This window comes from Sander lucioperca, chromosome 11, assembly GCF_008315115.2.
Source record: "Sander lucioperca isolate FBNREF2018 chromosome 11, SLUC_FBN_1.2, whole genome shotgun sequence".
NCBI lineage: Eukaryota > Metazoa > Chordata > Actinopteri > Perciformes > Percidae > Sander > Sander lucioperca.
In genome coordinates, this window is record NC_050183.1 from 3,796,004 (window position 1) to 3,812,945 (window position 16,942).

Below are 16,942 nucleotides of genomic sequence, written 5' to 3' on the forward strand. Positions count from 1 at the left end.
AGTCAAACCTGTATCAAAGTCGAGCATTGGCAGACAGTAATCAGGATCACGGTCCTGCTCAGCCCGAGGAGCAGAATCCTATGTCAGGTGCTGCATCCTCCCGAGGTTCAGGCTCACACAGGCGGTCCTGATGATGGAGGGAAGTTCTGCTCAACTTTCTTACACCCATGGCGCGGGGGAGAAACCTTTTATTCCCAGAGAGTTGGTGGCTAGAACGCTTTGATAAGACACAGTCCTGGGAGTTGGCTCTAAAGAAATTTCCTCATTCATTGTTTAGAAGGGTCATGGCCTCTCTTGTTGGCTTTGAAGGCCTCTTGGCTGTAAGCACTGGGCAATCAATGAACACAATTCCTTGATTGGCTCGACAACCTTGAGATCTGATAAAAAAAACAATTCAATATGCTAGTCTGGGTATTAGATCCCCCCATAACACAAAGCTCGAGATCAAATCTAGATGTTTTAGGGCTGCCCCAACTCTTATTTTTAAACAATCGTCTGCAAAGTTTTCGTGAATTCGGCTTTGTTATAAACACTATGGGTGAGCCTTTTCACATCAGTCATTTCATTAAATGATATTCAATTATTGATTAATGTATTTTTTATACTTCTTAACTGCAGCAAATAGTTTTTAAATAGATGAACCTTTACAGGAATGCATATCGTAGATGAATAATTATTTAAATTTGCGATTTGAATTTTAAAACTATTACTACTACTACTACTACTTTAAAACAATTTTTAAACGTTTGCTAATACACTGATTATTTTTCTTTCAGTTTGCACTATAGCATTAACCAATGATAACCTTGTGGAAATGGAGTAAAGGAGGGATGCACTAACATGAAAACGTTCAATTTATTTTATAATCTTAGTAACATTAATCACAACTGTATATGGATAAAAGCAGTATCAAACATACAGTAATGTATATGGTTAATGTAGACTTTGCAATGTGTCTTTTGAAACACCTTCAAAATACAAATTGAAAATGTCCTGTTCAATGTGTAATAAAATTCACATCCTCTGAATGTTGAGTCCATTTCTGAACACTGTGGGGAGATCGGATGTACAACTGGTGATCCAGTTTATAGAATGCATTGCACCAATATGATTTTCTACCCAGAGCTGTACATGATCATCATTTGTTAATATAATAATAGAGACAGTCTGATCTTTCCATACTCACAGGATTAAAGGGCCTATATCTACCTACAGATACTAATCAGCATAAATTCCTTTGGAATCACATGTGAACTGCAGTGCACTTTTCCATTCCTGCTGAAATGTATCTGTAATTAAAAATGCTTTTTTTTTTTTTTTTAGATCATCGTCAGGCGTCCAGATGCTTGGTAAGACGGCGTACTTTCTCCTTCTTGTTGTGGTTGCCGTGTTTTTTCCAGGGTTTTCCCACCACCGCCTCTGATCCAGGTTTTCCGGGGCCGACAGGTCCGCTGCCTGGCTTGTAGCCCATGACCGACTGAACCCCCTTAGAGAGCGCCCGCACATTCTCCTGAAAACAGAGATCCCATCAATACTCAAGCAGTTCAATTTTTTATTTCATGATAACTGCTAATAAGGCATTTTTCTTACTAACAAGAGGACAGTAGATCTGCCATACCTGATGGAAGAAGTTCTTGTCAACCACATTTTCAATTCTCCGGATTTTCTGTTTGTTTGTTGTTGTGGAGGAGGAGGAGAGGTCACAGCCGTCCGAGTCTCTATTCAGGAACTTGTTGTGCTGCGGCTGGAAGTCCTCAGCATTAATATATGAAGGAGCATGGCAGTACAGAAGCTTTCCCTGTAAGGAGTCAACATTGTTAGGAAGAGTTTGTTGGGGAGAGGATGTTTTTTTTTCAGTATGCACATATTTTCATATCTTTAGTCAATGATACAGGTTTTACAGGAGACTGTCTACACATTTGGTACTCAATGGATGTTTCCCTTATGCCCTGTTCAACCTTACATACTATACAAAAGAAGGCAAAACCAACAACAAAAATACTAGCGACTAGTTTATACTAGTTTTTCAGTTCTGACTCGGATCTGGCACTTACGCAGACATAATCCTTCAGGATGTACCGGGCTGATCTGGACTGATCAGGCTGGCCATGCGTCGTCATGAAGCCTCTCATGTCTGAAATAGAGGGAAACGCAATAATAAACTCTTGCGGCTCTTACCTAAAAGCAGAGTTTACACAATGCTTTCAAAAACAGAGCAGATAAAAAGAACACATTCAAGAGAAACTAAGAAAACGAGCCAACACGAAATGGACAAATTACAATAAATATCCGGTATTCTCACATCCATAAGCCATCAGCAGCTCCTCAGACGTGGGGGGCCTGTCGGGGTCTTCATCTTCTCGTGGTCGGATGATGTTGATGCCGTAGGTGCCTTCTAACACATGCCTAGGGATCAGCTGACATATGTGACAAATATGTTAAGGACCAGGTCCAAGAAATTCTTAAAGAGGGGGGGGGGGCTGTGAGCTTCATGATGTTCAAATTCAAGATTCTAGGTAAACCATTTTAAACATCAAGACAACAATGTAAAATTAAGTTTGGTTATTTGAAGTCATTGCAGTGAATAAATCAACAACTGATGCTGGGGTTCAGCGACAGAAGGGTGCAGTCGTGATTGGATGATTCCGTTTCAGGCTGTTGTGTCACTGACTGAAAAAGCTGCTGCAGAAAGGATATATGGGAGACTGCAGGTACGTGATCTCTCATCTGGTCAATGGGCAGGATCCCAGAGCAGATCATCTCAGCTTTGGTAGAAACAAAGGAGGGCATGACCAGCCCTGGGCAGTCACAGAGGCACAGGCCTGGCTCCACATACAGAGTCTGTGACACATCAAGAAAAGACAACAAAATCAAATCACACCGTATGCTTTCGGTTAATGAATGACTTGAATTCACGTTGAGAGGTTTAAAGAGTAGTCCTGTACCTGAAAGTGCTTAGTGTGTCCAGGAGTGGCTGAAACGGACACCTTCTTGTTCCTTAAAATAGTGTTGATGGTGGAACTTTTTCCCACATTAGGATACCCAACCTGTTGAATTCATACACATAGTCAATCAGAAAACTCATAGGGTGACTTGATCACAGCATGCATTTTGCAGTCGAATGTATAGTGTTAAGTTTTCCCCACCAGTCCCACTGTCAGTTGTCCTTCCTTACACCTGGGCCCGTTATGAACAGCCTTAAACATGTCAAGCAGCTCATCCTTATGCAGCAGACGGCTGGAGTTGTAGAAGGAGGGTTTGTTGGAGGAACCAACAGCCCCTTCCTCTTCGCCATCTTCTGAGCAGGTGTACCAGTCCTCCTCCTCTACAGTTATCTTTTCCTGCTGCTCTTCGTCTGTACCACTCTCTTCTCCCTCTTCATCTTCCTTCTCCTCCGCCACCTTTTTTTCTCCCTTCTCTCCAGCTGCTCCTTTTTGGGTCAAGTCATTGTCTGGCCATCCTTCCTCTTCTGGGTCACTCTCTTCACACTCTGGATCCTCCACTTCCACGCCCTGTGAGAAGAGACGTTTTGCACTTTGATACTGGGTTTAAAGGCAGCAGCAAGTCTCTACTCACATTCACAAGCATTCCTCCAAAACAATCTGAAATTACAATCTGAAAGCATTCAGCTCCCCATGGTAAAGACATGTATTTGCTCCCAAGAAATGTAAATAAATGTATTAACACATACAATATATAATTCAGAGTTTATGTACAGCTTCTCAAACCTGCACCTTCTCACCTTTTCCTCTGCATCCAGTCGGTCTCTCTCAGCCAGCGCAGACCAGAAAACCGCCCTAAGCCCCTCTTTTTGGAAGTGTCTGGCCCAGGATCGCCGCTGCTCCCTGGTCAGCAGGTCTGCCTTATTTAACAACAGCATGTTCACCTTATGCTCTGACGCTTCCTTTACGTACAACTCCTGGCAGCACACAACAGAAATGTGTCAAACGTTCAGTTCACCTTTGTACAGTATTCCTGCAGGTGTATTCCTTTTATTTAATTTGATTATTTTACTTATTTATAAACAACTACATTAAGAACAAATCTTTGAGGACAAAATCGCAGATGAAAGATAAGAGCTTGAAGGAAATCAAAACTCTACAAGAGAACAAACAGAACCCAGCATTGAGAATGTGTATCTTAATGCAGGGATAACTGTCATTAAAAACATTGAAAGGTGTAGTCACAGTTCAGTTGCATCCACCTTCAGCAGTGCATGCAACTTCCCTTTCCCATTTAAGCAACCCTGCTAAATGCACTCACTAGGTCAGGACATCTGAACAGCAAAGGATTTCTGGCATCAACAATTTGCACGACAACGTCACTACAGGAAAACACAAAAACAGTTTGCCTTAAGTATTACGTAAGGAAAACACATTCCTTATTAAAGATGTATGAGCGGACAGCTGTATACAGTTTTCGTTTCTCACCTCCTCTCGATCACTCTCCACAGTTGTCTCCAGAACTCCAGGTTCCTCTCAAATGGGGTGAGAATTAACTTCTGTTCTTCTTCTAGCCTTTAGAGGTAACACTTGCAGTTAGACGGCTGATACTGATAATCCAACACTGATGTAACCCATATTACAAATGCTCTGAATTTTGTGCACAATTTCTCAACAGTGAACATGCAACAATAACACTACTGCTTATAAGGAAACAATCTTTGTAAGAGCAAAGGTGACTGAGTTTACAAAATATTACACACTGTGCAAGCACTCGTCTCCACTCCAAGAAGCTGTCTTTCTCTGCTTGCTGAAGCGCATCTGGACTGGTGCCTTCGTCCCAGTGGGGGCTTAAAATTGGGGGAGAGAGATATAAAAAAAACTTAAAAATGCAAAACATACAGTACAGGAATTTCCTAAAATGATCTAGATCTGCTCTAATTACCGCCGAGGAATTCTGAGGAAATGCTTGTTGTCTTCATGCAGCTTCTTCAGCCTAGTTCGCTCCTCAGCTGTTAATAAGCCTGCTCTGGCTTCCGCTGGCACAAACTTGATGTTGAGTTTCTCTAAGAAAACAAAGCAAAAAATAGTCAGAGTGAAATTAAAGGACAGAGGAGCAGTGCATAACACAGTAATATTTAAAACAAAATATATATTCGAACACCCTCGAAGCTGCTGCCTAAATTCCAACTTCCTCCAGAACACAGGAAGAATTTATCTATGAACCTCTAAGCAGCAAGGGTGAGGCAGACTGTAACCTAGCAGTCCATGTGCTCAATGACAAGACTACTAGGGACATGAGCAAGTCCATTGTATACCTAGGAAACAGAGTGGATAGACACATTGCAGCTCCATGCAACACAATATCAACAGGTACAACCCAAAATTTGCTGTGCAGCAACCAGTGTGAATTTGGTTTGAGAGTCAACAATTAACTACTAAATCTGCATTCAGTTTGATATGATGTATACATACAACAACTGTGTCCGAGAATGACAATGCTATGGGTACACCTTGTCATGCTTGATATGTAAAGATTATTGACAATCTTTGGACACAATATACATGCACCCAAGAACTACACATGACCTAAGTGAGGTATTACTTATACCTGCAACGAACTCTGTTCCCGCCAGTTCGGCAGTGGCCAGAAAGTCATCCATGGAAGTCTGTTCTGTCACCGACTGCAGGTTTAGCCGCCCCCAGTCATAGCCATCATTCAGCTCACTGGTGTGAATCTGCAAATGTGGAAAAATGGTCAAATAAGGCCTTCATTAATATCAACATATTAGTCTAGGGTTGTAGTGAGTACTACAGAAAAAAAACATCCACAATAAACCATGACTGGCATGAGGATATACTTTAACTCTGTTGTGTACCGTCGAAACAGTTCTCATTGTAGCTTGTTAGCTCATACTTGTCTTGCATGAAGACCGTTGCTTAGTAGATAGCCTAAACCAGTTCCAATAATCTTGTGATTGGCAAAAACAATGCTCCTGTATAATTTATCTCCATGCCGAATTTACAACGAGAGCTTATTTAGGCTTACGTGCAGATTAGTGTCACAAATTATTTTTCAAAAACTGAGTGTCCCAAATGTTATTTGAGACAGGTTAAGGTTAGGGTTAATGTTAGGGGTAGGGTAGCACAGGTGGTTTAGCAGGTTCATAATTAATTAAGGACATTGCATGGGGAATTTGGGACACTAAACTGCACGTATACCGCTTATTTATTACGAACAGGTATTAAAGTGCTTGACGTTGCCGATGTGCAAAGGAGCGATGGAATTAGGCTACACTTTCTTAAGGGAGTTTGGCTCAAACAACAACACGTTTCAAAACTATTGACAGCTGTTCTGAAATTCACGTGTTGTGTGGCAGTTAAAACAATGGCCGACAGTGAACTTGAACTTCATAATATATAATGAACAGTGGTATTAGTATCCTCTAGTTGTTGCTATGACATACCCACGAGTCGCCCCTCTTGTTTCCTCGGCCTGCCTGGAGTCTCTCCTTGATCAGAGCTCGGCCCAGTCCGCTTCCTCCGCCTGCTTTCTTCTTACCCATACTAACTTCTGATGTTGTCACTTCTGTAATAAAATACGATATTTCACACAAGAAACAGTAAAATATTATATCTGAAGGGTGCAAAAACGCTATATATCACTAGCAAGTGTGTCCCATGTGCACTATAGTTGTTAGGTCGTAAAAACAGGAAGTGGGAGAAACCATTCGAGCCTCATATCCGGACGAATCCACCTCAACTACTTGGAGATATTGATTGATATATTTTATTTAAGTAGTACAAATTGTCATACCAGGTCTGCATAATTAACCACTAAAAACCTGGTGTAATATCTGCTTTATTGTAAGCATCTTCAGTGACATAGCTATGGTTCTTATTTTATACCCATGTGGTACAGTCCACTTGTTTGTCCAGCTATCAAAGGTGTCCTGAAGAAAATAGGAAAGTACCAATATTCGTTCCCCGTGCCTACGCGCCATCAGGTTTACAATTACCGTAAATAAATGTAAATACAATCCTCGTGAATATATTACTACAATTCACAAGTCAGTATTGCGCAAAGTAATAAGAAAATCACCTTCCATCATCACGCAAACAGACAAGATGAAAAAGACACTTCTGATGTCAACCAAAAGATGGCAGCAAAAACTTATCAGAATGACTATATTACTGAACACATAATAAACCAAAATGATGAACTCACTGATATAGTAATTATTTGGCTACTTTATATTATATTTCTATATTTCTTAATTTACCATGGGTCAATGTGTTATTCTGATCGCTTTATGTTTTTATTGTTAAAATTGCGTTTAAATGCGATACAAAAGATTGTTGATGGTGATGTGTTGGTTCCATCTCATGAGAGAACACTCAAAGTCACAATGTTTTAATAGATAGGCCTATAGTAAAATGACTCATTATAAATCTAACTTTAAAAAAATGTGAGAGACGATGTCAATAATTTTTTTCAAACAAACCTATGGTGGGGTGGGAAATACGGTTGCCTAATTATTCGTAAGGCATTACAATTACAGTTATTGATCTAAAATATATGGGGACGCAGTTACTTTGCACTCAGTGGTGATTTTACTTGTTTTAAACTAGATTCCTTATGTTTTAATCTCTTAAACTATCACTATGATAGTCCTATAGAAATGTTATATATATATATATATATATATATATATATATATATATATATATATATATATATATATATATATAACATTATATTATATATATATATGTTATAGCCTATGTCTCACATTTTTCTGTGTAGTACTAACATATAGATATTAGTTGACATTCCCAGTTACACCTTGTATAAAGGAAGGTTAATAATAGTATGCTGCTAAATGTTGAAAAGATTATGTTTTTGTTATTATTATTAGCCTGTATAACTGTATAAAAATATGCCGCAGCTATCTGGAAACAGCAGGCAAACGTGAGAGTTTTTGTATCAATGAACACAATCGATACTAACCAATGCAGGTCTATTCTCATTTGGTTCAGCCACCCCCCATACAGTGTCTCAAATGGTTTCTCCCTGTATATAATCTGCGAAGCTCGTCCTACAGCAGCAGACTCCATTCGGAACTTCGGTGAGAAGGTCGACACCACAATGGACAAGAGCACTTTAGAGGATGAACAGATGAAGTACGGTGTCTTTGCGTTCATTTCTTACAGAGTAGCTTATACATGACCTGACAGGGAAATAAACGCTTTGCGGATATAGTAGTAGTAGGTTAATACACAGTTTATTTGTTTCTTTCTCTCTCAGTAGACTTTGTTGCTGTTGACTGGACACAGCAATACAATGCTGCCTTGGAAAAAGAACAAGTTCGACCTGATTGAGGAAGACAAGCAGTCCAAGCAGAAGGGCTATGCGGTGAGCCTCAACTACTCTGCGCTCACCTCTTTCGCCAAGTCCTGCCCCGAGAGCGCACTCAACAGGGTGGGCAGCATGTTCAAGTCAAAGAGGAAAAAGGTGAAGATCACCAGTGATGACCCCACATACACGGTGCTCTACCTGGGGAATGCCACCACCATCCAGTCCAAAGGGGACGGCTGCACTGACGTGGCAGTGAGCAAGATATGGGGCAAAAGCGAAATGGGCAAGAACGGTACCAAGATGAGGCTGACCATCAGTTCACAGGGCATCCGGATGGTGCATATGGACGACAAGGCCAGGAGGCCGGGGCACTTGTACTTGCTGCACCGGATAACCTACTGCGTCGCGGACCCGAGGCTACCCAAGATTTTCGCCTGGGTTTACAGGCACGAAATGAAGCACAAGGCCGTGATGCTGCGCTGCCACGCAGTGCTGGTGTCCAAGCCGGAGAAGGCAAAGGCCATGGCGCTGCTGCTGTACCAGACATCGGCCACGGCCCTGGCTGAGTTCAAAAGACTAAAACGGAGGGACGATGCAAGGCACCAGCAGCAGCAGCTCATAGGGGAACAAACCATCCCATTGGTTCCCATCAGGAAGCTGCTGAACGGACAGTGTTACTACAAACCCCCGGTGGAGCGCAGCCGGAGCGCGCCCAAACTGGGCTCCATCACAGAGGACTTGGTCGGGGAGGAGGAGGAGGAGAAAGCGATGCACTTTGAGTGTGAGGACATTCTGGACACGGACGATGATTGTGTTCCCAACGGTAAGCAGGAGTTGACTCAGATTATTAACGATTTGGGAGAGATGAGCATAGGAAACGATGTGCGGACACTGAAAGCTGACCTCAGAGTCACCAGACTTCTGTCTGGAGAGAGCACGGGGAGTGAGTCCTCCATAGAGAGCAACCAGGAGCCCCCACCGCTTACTAACGGGTTTGAGGAGGTAAAGGTGCAGGAAATTGCCTGAATAAGTTTAGGCATTTCTGGGCACCTCTGTTTTGTTGTCTCCACAAGAAACATTTCCTCTGTCGTCAACCTTATTGGAGAGTGTTTGTCTAATCTGGTGCCTCCACGACTAGCTAAAATGATCCAGAAAAAAGAGGATTCTGGGACAATTACCACACTAAACACACAATTAGGCTACTGAATGATATTTGAAGATTGTGTAAACACAGAAAAAAATGCAAAAAACCAAGTACATGCCCATTTGAGAGATGACTGGTTGAACCGACAAAATCCCAGTGCGCCCTAGGACGCACGGCACTAATTCCATCTCTTTTATTATTTAAGAGGATTTGTTGTATCCTCAAGCTTGTTTACTTAACTTTTTTTCTCTCTCTTTTGAAAATTACGTTTTTCTATTGAAAGATGCTCATCATGATCCAAAAACATTCTGTTTTTAAAGCACGTTATGTTCTTTTCCTAAGTGGTTCAGTGGGTCTAACCAGGCATCCTTAATTTTCCTGTCAGGGCGCTTCTGTAACAGCCTGTTTATTTACATTTATTTTGCACTGTTGTGGAATTCAGTCAAGTATTATGTTGACTACATGTACAAAATGTTTGTTTGTATGTTGTCTGAAACATAAATGTCATATCTTTGCTGTGCAAAAGAAAAAACCTTTATGTATTAAGATGTAAAGTGAAGATGTTTAAATATGTTATTTTTTAAAGAAAATGTGGTTTGTTATGTGAACCTCATAGAATTATCAATAAAAAAAAGAAAATTATAATGTCGTTGTGTAGATTTGTATTGGAAAACAAGTAGGTCATGTTTTCCTCTGGTGCTTTTTGATATAAATGGGGTTTACCTTGAGAGGCTCAAATTGAGGTCAGATGCGCAGTGCTGCTAAATAAAGACACTGCCTTTCTCAGCTTTATGGACTATATATATTATAGTCTTGGCTGGAGCTTTGTCCTTTTTCGCCAAATTGCTTTCAGGGAACAGGCTGTAGAAGTTATTCAATTAAGGTACTGAAGGCCCATTCATTCCGACTGGCCTCAAGGAAACCAAGCCACACAGGAGGATGTCACCATGAGCACAAGCTGTTAGAACATCACATGGGTCCTTTAATGACAAGGCAGCTGAAGCACCAAAGGACTTTTAACAACATACGGATTGTCTTTTTATTTGCTCTTATGTCTGTCCTCCTTTGGTGATACGTTACAGAAAATCTAAGGGCCAAAACAAGTGCTGGATACTGGATGCTGCTACATACTGTAATGTTGTATGTATAGAATCATACATTCAGAACCAGCAGATACTTTTAATTTACATTTACCCTACATGCTGAAATCAGAACAACTGCATTAATAGTGTCAAGTGCAGTTGTGGAAGAAGTGCTCAGATCTTTTACTTAAGTAAAAATAGCAATACCACAGTGTAAAAAGTAAAAGTCCTGCATTCAAATGTTTAGTTAAGTAAAAGTATAACAAGTATTAGCATTTAATATGTACTTAAAGTACTAATTATGCAGAATAGCCCATTTCAGGATTATATATATTATATTAGTGGATTATAGTTAATGATGCATTCATGTGTCCATCACTTTAATGTTACAGCTGGTAAAGGTGGAGCTCATTTCAATAACTTTATATATTGCTGGGTGCTTATAATAATATATCATAATATATTAGTTGATTTAAAATTTTTATTGATAATCTAAACCTGCAAAGTAACTAATAACTAAAGCCGTCAGACAAATTTAGTGCAGTAGGAAGTACAATATTTACCTCTGACATGTAATGGAATAGAAGTACTGCAAAATGGAAATACAAGTAGCGCAAAATTGTACGTATAGTACTTGAGTAAATATACCTTGTTATATTCCACCGGTGGTCACGTGTTAGTTCGACTTTACTAAAATAACATTTAATACATGAAAGTGACACTGATAAAAGATTACTCCTTCTATTAAATGCCAGTACATTAGGCTTAATATCTGACACCTACAGGGGCAAAGAGACAGACTCACCTTGCATGCCAGCTCCTATGACCTGTGGTCAGAGAGGCGTGTGACTAAGCAGCAGTGACACAACTTGTCTTGGTTCTCTAAATGTGGAAGACTTGTCACTGTCACTTCCTTTCACACACAGCAACAGGCCTACGCACAGGCACACAGTTCTTGCCAGTTATTCAGATAGAACAGTATCAACACAGATATTGATGCATTGATGTACGTAAGCCATTAGTGTTAATGCGTCTGTCTGCTGGGGCCGCATCCCAAAGCCCACAGCATACAGGGTTGCTCCCCCAGAGCCAGGCATATTCTTACTAACACCACCAGAGCACACTAACAGGGCTGAAAAAGACATGGGGAGGGAGAAAAGAGGCTCCCTGCTGCTCAGTGGAGGTGGATATGGGGATTGTTATCTGCAGAGACAGTGTTTTACCAGCTCACACAATCCCATTGGCCATGCTGAGGTATTCACTGAAAACAAAAACACTCCCACTATGGATTTAGAAAGAGATCCAGAGACAGAAGGTTAATGTATTTTCAGCCAGCGGTTGGTGAGTCCTATAAAAAGCTTCTCAGCAGCTCATTATGAATTTATGTGCTTTCAGGAGACACACACACACACGCACACACACACACACACACACACACACACACACACACACACACACAGAGAGAGAGAGACATGCTAAATCATTGTGGCTTGTCAAATGGTTATCGTGCATGTGAGTTGAAATAGCAACAGCGCAGAAACCCACACAATTAGTTTCTCCTCCTTATGTGGTGTGATGCCCTGTCTACACCAGCTGCAGCCCAGCAGAAGTTACCCTTATACTGCGAAGATAGCATTACATCATAAGCATGTGCCCAGCTCAATGTAATTAGTGGACAGCCAGTGCTCTTACCACATAAACGTGTAGACATATGAGCAGCAGACCATCCGTCTGCTATTTCTGCTTTTTACAGCTGCTCGAAGCATTTGTAGTTTCATATTTCTGTCTGATCAACATTTTCGTACAGCCTGTCCTTGTGTCCCACCTCTGCAAAAGCAATTTCGGTCTCTGTAGGGTTACCTGGGTATGAGTCACACGTGCTTCCAGCCCACTAACACAATTAAAGGATTGAAAGTGTTTGTGGACGACAAGTGGTTGTAGAACACGTTTGAAGCTGTCAAGGAAGAGAGTTACTGGCTTATATGAGAGAACTTGCACGTCACATTCACTTTTCCCTCAAACAAATACTGAGGTGTTTGTTTAACCTACTGTCAGGCATGTGTGAATCACAGGGAAAGAGGCTATGCAACAATAAAATTGTCTGGCACTCACAGAAGTCAAGTGTATTGCTGTTAGATTTTAATGCTTGCCCATCTTTCATGCTGTTATTAAACATGCTATCTGGCAATGGACAAAAGCATTTTTATTTTTTCAGTGACGGATGATTATGAAATAATCAAGTACCTTAAAACTGCATAGTACTCAAGTAAATGTACTTTCTAGCACTGTATAAAAGTGTAGCACAGGGTTTAATGAACATAAAGTATTCTCTGGGTACTTGCCACTTTTCTCCTCTTTGCAGTGATACCCTGTTAACATGAAAATCCTTGATCAAGATAAATCACATTAGAATTTAATTAGAGAATTGCTATGATTATAATTTTAACTTCACTTAACCATCCTCAAAACAAAGAATAAATGACAGTCACTGCCTGGTCTGACACAAAAGCAGAAGAGCAGAGTTTACCTACTAGTTCCCTGCTAGTGGAATGAAGCTGCAGGCCATCGCTGTACCAGACCATCACCAGTGCCAGGCAGACACACAGCTTCATTTTGAACCACGCATGGAAATCTGTTCGTCAATAATGCAGGAGGGAGGGCCAGGAAAGCACCAGGGCAGTTAGTTAGCATGGCCAGATTGGATTACACTAGCAGCACTAAGATCTCAGAGAGGTTGAATCAGAGCATAGAGGGATTGTGACCTTCTCTTGACTGTGGAAACATTAAAAACAAATCTCCAGGAATAGCAGAGAGTAACATGTCCCAACATGCCCTCACATCATAATTAGATGCTTTATGTAGACAGCATATCAGAACTTGGGCAGGTGAGGAGGAGCTGGATGCGACACTACTATTTGTAGCATTAAGGTGTGTAATTAACAAGGTCATCAGCTACAGAAACAACAATTGGAGTCATTTTACGCACAACATAGAATTAGAAGTGCAGCAGACCTTATAGGCAAAGTTGTGGTAAACATTGTTGGCCTATTTATTTGGAGAAGATGATGTATTTTGACCCCGTGCTTCACAGGCAGACAGTGTCAGACAATGTCAGAGTCCACTCATGACTTCACAAGGATGCTGTGAATGTGAGAAAGACAGAGACAGACAGATAGAGAGAGAAAAAATCCATTATGATGCCAACCTCAGCTCTCATTAGTTTGAATCTGACAGCTGTCCTCTGGGAGTTGTACGTGTGTGTGTGTGTGTGTGTGTGTGTGTAGGTACATGCTCAACTGTCTTCATTTCATGTGCTGCGTCCTCGAAGGTGCTGCTCTGGCTGAAGTGGAGAAAAGATGCATCAACCTGCAATGACAGACATGCTTTAATGAATTATTGAGAAAGTGCATCCATTTAAAGTGACTGTAAAACATTCAGATAGATGTCAGTGATTTTATGCACCGGTGTCTGACAAGTTTAGTTATGTAATGCTAAAAGCTCTGTGAGGCAGTAGTTAGGCAGAGCGGCTCTTTGAACCAAATGCTAACATGAGCATGCTAACAATCCCCACAATGACAATGCTAACATGCTGATGTCCAGCAGGTAGTTTGTACCATGTTAACCAACTTGGTTTAGCGTGTTAGTATGCTAACATTTGCTATTTAGCACTAAGAACAAAGTACAGCTGAGGCTGATGGGTTGATGACCTGATGATGTCGCTCAATGAAAAGTCAGGAGGATCGGTATGAGGGCAGAGCAGATAATTACAGCGGGTCGGGAAAACAATTGCATAACTTGGCATCAAAGGGAAATATATTAAAAATAGGCCTTCTGAGCATAAAACGCACAACAACGTTGACTGCACAAGTAATGGCAATCTATACAAGATAGCAGATTTAATTTAAACATGGGGGGGAGGGGGTAAAATATTATGTGGGGGGTCTGGGGGTCCTCTTACTCCAGGACATTCTTTTGCGTTAAACACTTCATTTACTGCATTCTGGTGAATTCTTATGCTAACATTTATGGTGGAAATGTCTTATTTATTTATTTTTGTGTGTGGAAGTAACCTCTTTAAATGTGCCTGTTCACATCAATGATAAATGAATGCATTTGTATTAATTTATAAACCCCTGGACTTTAATAGCTCAGATGTGTTTCAGCAAGATTTCTGCTCATAGCTACAACTTTCTGCACATTTAAAACATATCCGACATAAATGTGTTGTCTGTGTTCTATTTTTCAGAACATTTTAATAATTTTGCTTTTAAGAAGTGATGAGGACAGAAGGGACTATGTCAAAAAGCCTCCCCAGTTTAAATGACACCTATGGCCACAGAGGTAGAAAGAATCATAAGAGATGCATGGGAGAAAAGGTTTTATGGGACTCAACGCTAGTTTCCCTCAGCTAGGATCTCATAACCTCTCCTTCCTCAGTTCACCACATACACAGTTACAGGTACTTACAGAATATTTCATCACTGTGCACTCAGCCATCATTCAGCATTTTATCTCCACCGTTAATCATAGATGCTGAGTGTCTCATAAGACACTTCTCGGTTGGTTTCCATACAGTCTGCTCATGTAATGAGCCTTGTCTGTGTCTATGGACTGAGCCCCATGAGGCCTTGAAACTCTAGATCTCGCAGTGTCCCATTCAGCCCTGGCTGCTCTTGTTTTCCACTTGCTCTGACACAAAAGCATTGCCCCTGGAGAGCCATAGATTTCAGCAGGGTTATTTCGGTCTTTCCGTTCATGGGGAGGAAATGGAATAATAACAGAGGGGAGAGAGAAAATCACGGGGTGACCCTCGGACAGAGCAAAATGTAGAATCCAAAATGGGATTTGTGATTTGTGATTTTTGTGCTTTTAACAAGATACCCATCAGCATGTTTTGTGTAGAGGGAGACTTGAGATACATCCATTCCACCAAAACACTCGCTCTCCTTTGCTTTTACTGTTCAGTGGCAAGAGCAAATTAAGGCAAGGTTAAGAGCAACTGTGGCCTACTTTTCAGAACTGTCTGAGGAAACTCTGGTGAATTCACATTTGTTCTGTTTCAAATACAGACAGGAAACAGATGCAATGTCCAACACCTCAGTTCATAGGCTTGTCCCATAGGATGCACATGTTTCTGTGTGTGCAGGTGCTTTTATCTGCTGACAGGAAGACTTGGGGCACCAGAGGCTAGATCTGAGGAACAAAATACAAATATATCCCCAATCGGAGAAAACCGTCACCAAAAAGTGTAAAGGTTTTCGCCACAATAAAAAAAATTCTTACTTATATTTATTTGCTTTGCAGCGAGCTGTGGTTTTATAAATGGCTGTTATCTCAACACATTACCTTTTATTATCCAAGCTCTGATTGAAATTTGTACTGAGGGTGCTTTATGTTTTAAGTCTCATAATATTCTTAAATGTCAATACATTACACATCAGTGAAGGACCTCAGTGTTGAACACAGTGGCATATTTACTGAGAGACTCAGAGTACTCAGAGGCAATGATTAGACTAATTAAATTGCAATTTTCCATTGAGCTGCCTGCCCTGTAACAAACAGACCTTGTCACTGATAGATACGTCCTGACCACAGCATTTAGATCAATGCTATGCAGGGCACTGTGTTAGCTGTGCAAGTCTGTGCATCAGTGTTCGATTCATCACATTTTGCCAACACATCATCAGTCGACATCCATGAATAGGTGACCTACTGACAGCCCAGATCAACGCCAATCAATAGACGGCCTGGTCGGCTGGGTGCAGTCACCTTTGCGCTTGTAGAAAATACAGTTTTCTCACCCATTTACACATGTTAGTACTTGGTCTAGTGAAATATTCAGAGTGGACTTGATGACAAGAGAATGGTAAAATAAAAGAAACTGCATGATGCTATTTTACTGCTGCTAATCTTCATAAAAACATACTTTTGTGTATATACAACACAGTATAAGGTATATTAGTGTCAAGATTTCAAGAGCTGAGAAAAATGTCTGTGTTTCTAATTTTAACACTGTGCTGTGTTAAAATATGTTAAACATGGGGAAGTTGTAATTTCCCCATCACAGTAGTTGGAACTGGACTGTAAGCATGTAGGCCTTTGACATGTGGGCAGACTGGTAGGGTGAAAGCTGTGTGCCAGCATGTTCCCTCCCTGCAGGTTTGTATTGTACTGTACTACACTGATGTGGTGTGTGAAACTGTCTACACCCACAACCATGCTGCAAAACCAAATCACTGCTGAGGTATAAAACAGATTATGCTTTATGGCAACATCACCTGCTTAATATTTCTTCATACTCACTGCTTAATACATACTAATATTGAAAACCCAAGGACGCTTTACACAGGTACAGGGGGACAAGGGAAAAGAAAATAGTAGGCCAACACAAACACAGGCTGAAAGGAATAAAACA

At 40.9% G+C, this 16,942-nt stretch overlaps 2 protein-coding genes across 4 annotated transcripts; one reads left to right on the forward strand and one right to left on the reverse strand.

Annotated features, from left to right (window-relative positions):
• Positions 1–965: 965 nt before the first annotated feature.
• lsg1 (large 60S subunit nuclear export GTPase 1) lies at positions 966–12,118 on the reverse strand. 3 transcript variants are annotated; one of them, XM_031307276.2, is made up of 15 exons: positions 12,033–12,118; positions 6,410–6,531; positions 5,554–5,680; positions 4,888–5,008; positions 4,706–4,792; positions 4,431–4,517; positions 4,264–4,324; positions 3,743–3,919; positions 3,147–3,512; positions 2,946–3,047; positions 2,698–2,841; positions 2,303–2,426; positions 2,055–2,134; positions 1,619–1,798; positions 966–1,510 (listed from the first exon to the last, which is right to left on the reverse strand). In XM_031307276.2, the coding sequence occupies exons 1-15, from the start codon at positions 12,037–12,039 to the stop codon at positions 1,331–1,333; spliced, it is 1,965 nt and encodes a 654-aa protein (XP_031163136.1). In that variant the 5' UTR covers positions 12,040–12,118; the 3' UTR covers positions 966–1,330. The 3 variants fall into 3 exon arrangements, with proteins under 3 accessions (XP_031163136.1, XP_035863217.1, XP_031163137.1); XM_036007324.1 differs by lacking the exon at positions 12,033–12,118 and adding an exon at positions 11,333–11,428; XM_031307277.2 differs by lacking the exon at positions 12,033–12,118 and adding an exon at positions 6,671–6,688.
• fam43a (family with sequence similarity 43 member A) lies at positions 8,029–10,090 on the forward strand. The gene is made up of 2 exons (XM_031307278.2): positions 8,029–8,126; positions 8,251–10,090. The coding sequence occupies exon 2, from the start codon at positions 8,287–8,289 to the stop codon at positions 9,325–9,327; it is 1,041 nt and encodes a 346-aa protein (XP_031163138.1). The 5' UTR covers positions 8,029–8,126; positions 8,251–8,286; the 3' UTR covers positions 9,328–10,090.
• Positions 12,119–16,942: the final 4,824 nt, after the last annotated feature.

Coding starts and splice junctions, on each gene's coding strand:
- fam43a (XM_031307278.2), top strand. CDS start 8,287: ATGCTGCCTTGGAAAAAGAACAAGTTCGACCTGATTGAGGAAGACAAG.
- lsg1 (XM_031307276.2), bottom strand. Junction 3,048..3,146: donor GACAACTGACAGTGGGACTG/GTGGGGAAAACT, acceptor TGAATTCAACAG/GTTGGGTATCCTAATGTGGG. Junction 1,799..2,054: donor TCCTGAAGGATTATGTCTGC/GTAAGTGCCAGA, acceptor GACTCCTTACAG/GGAAAGCTTCTGTACTGCCA.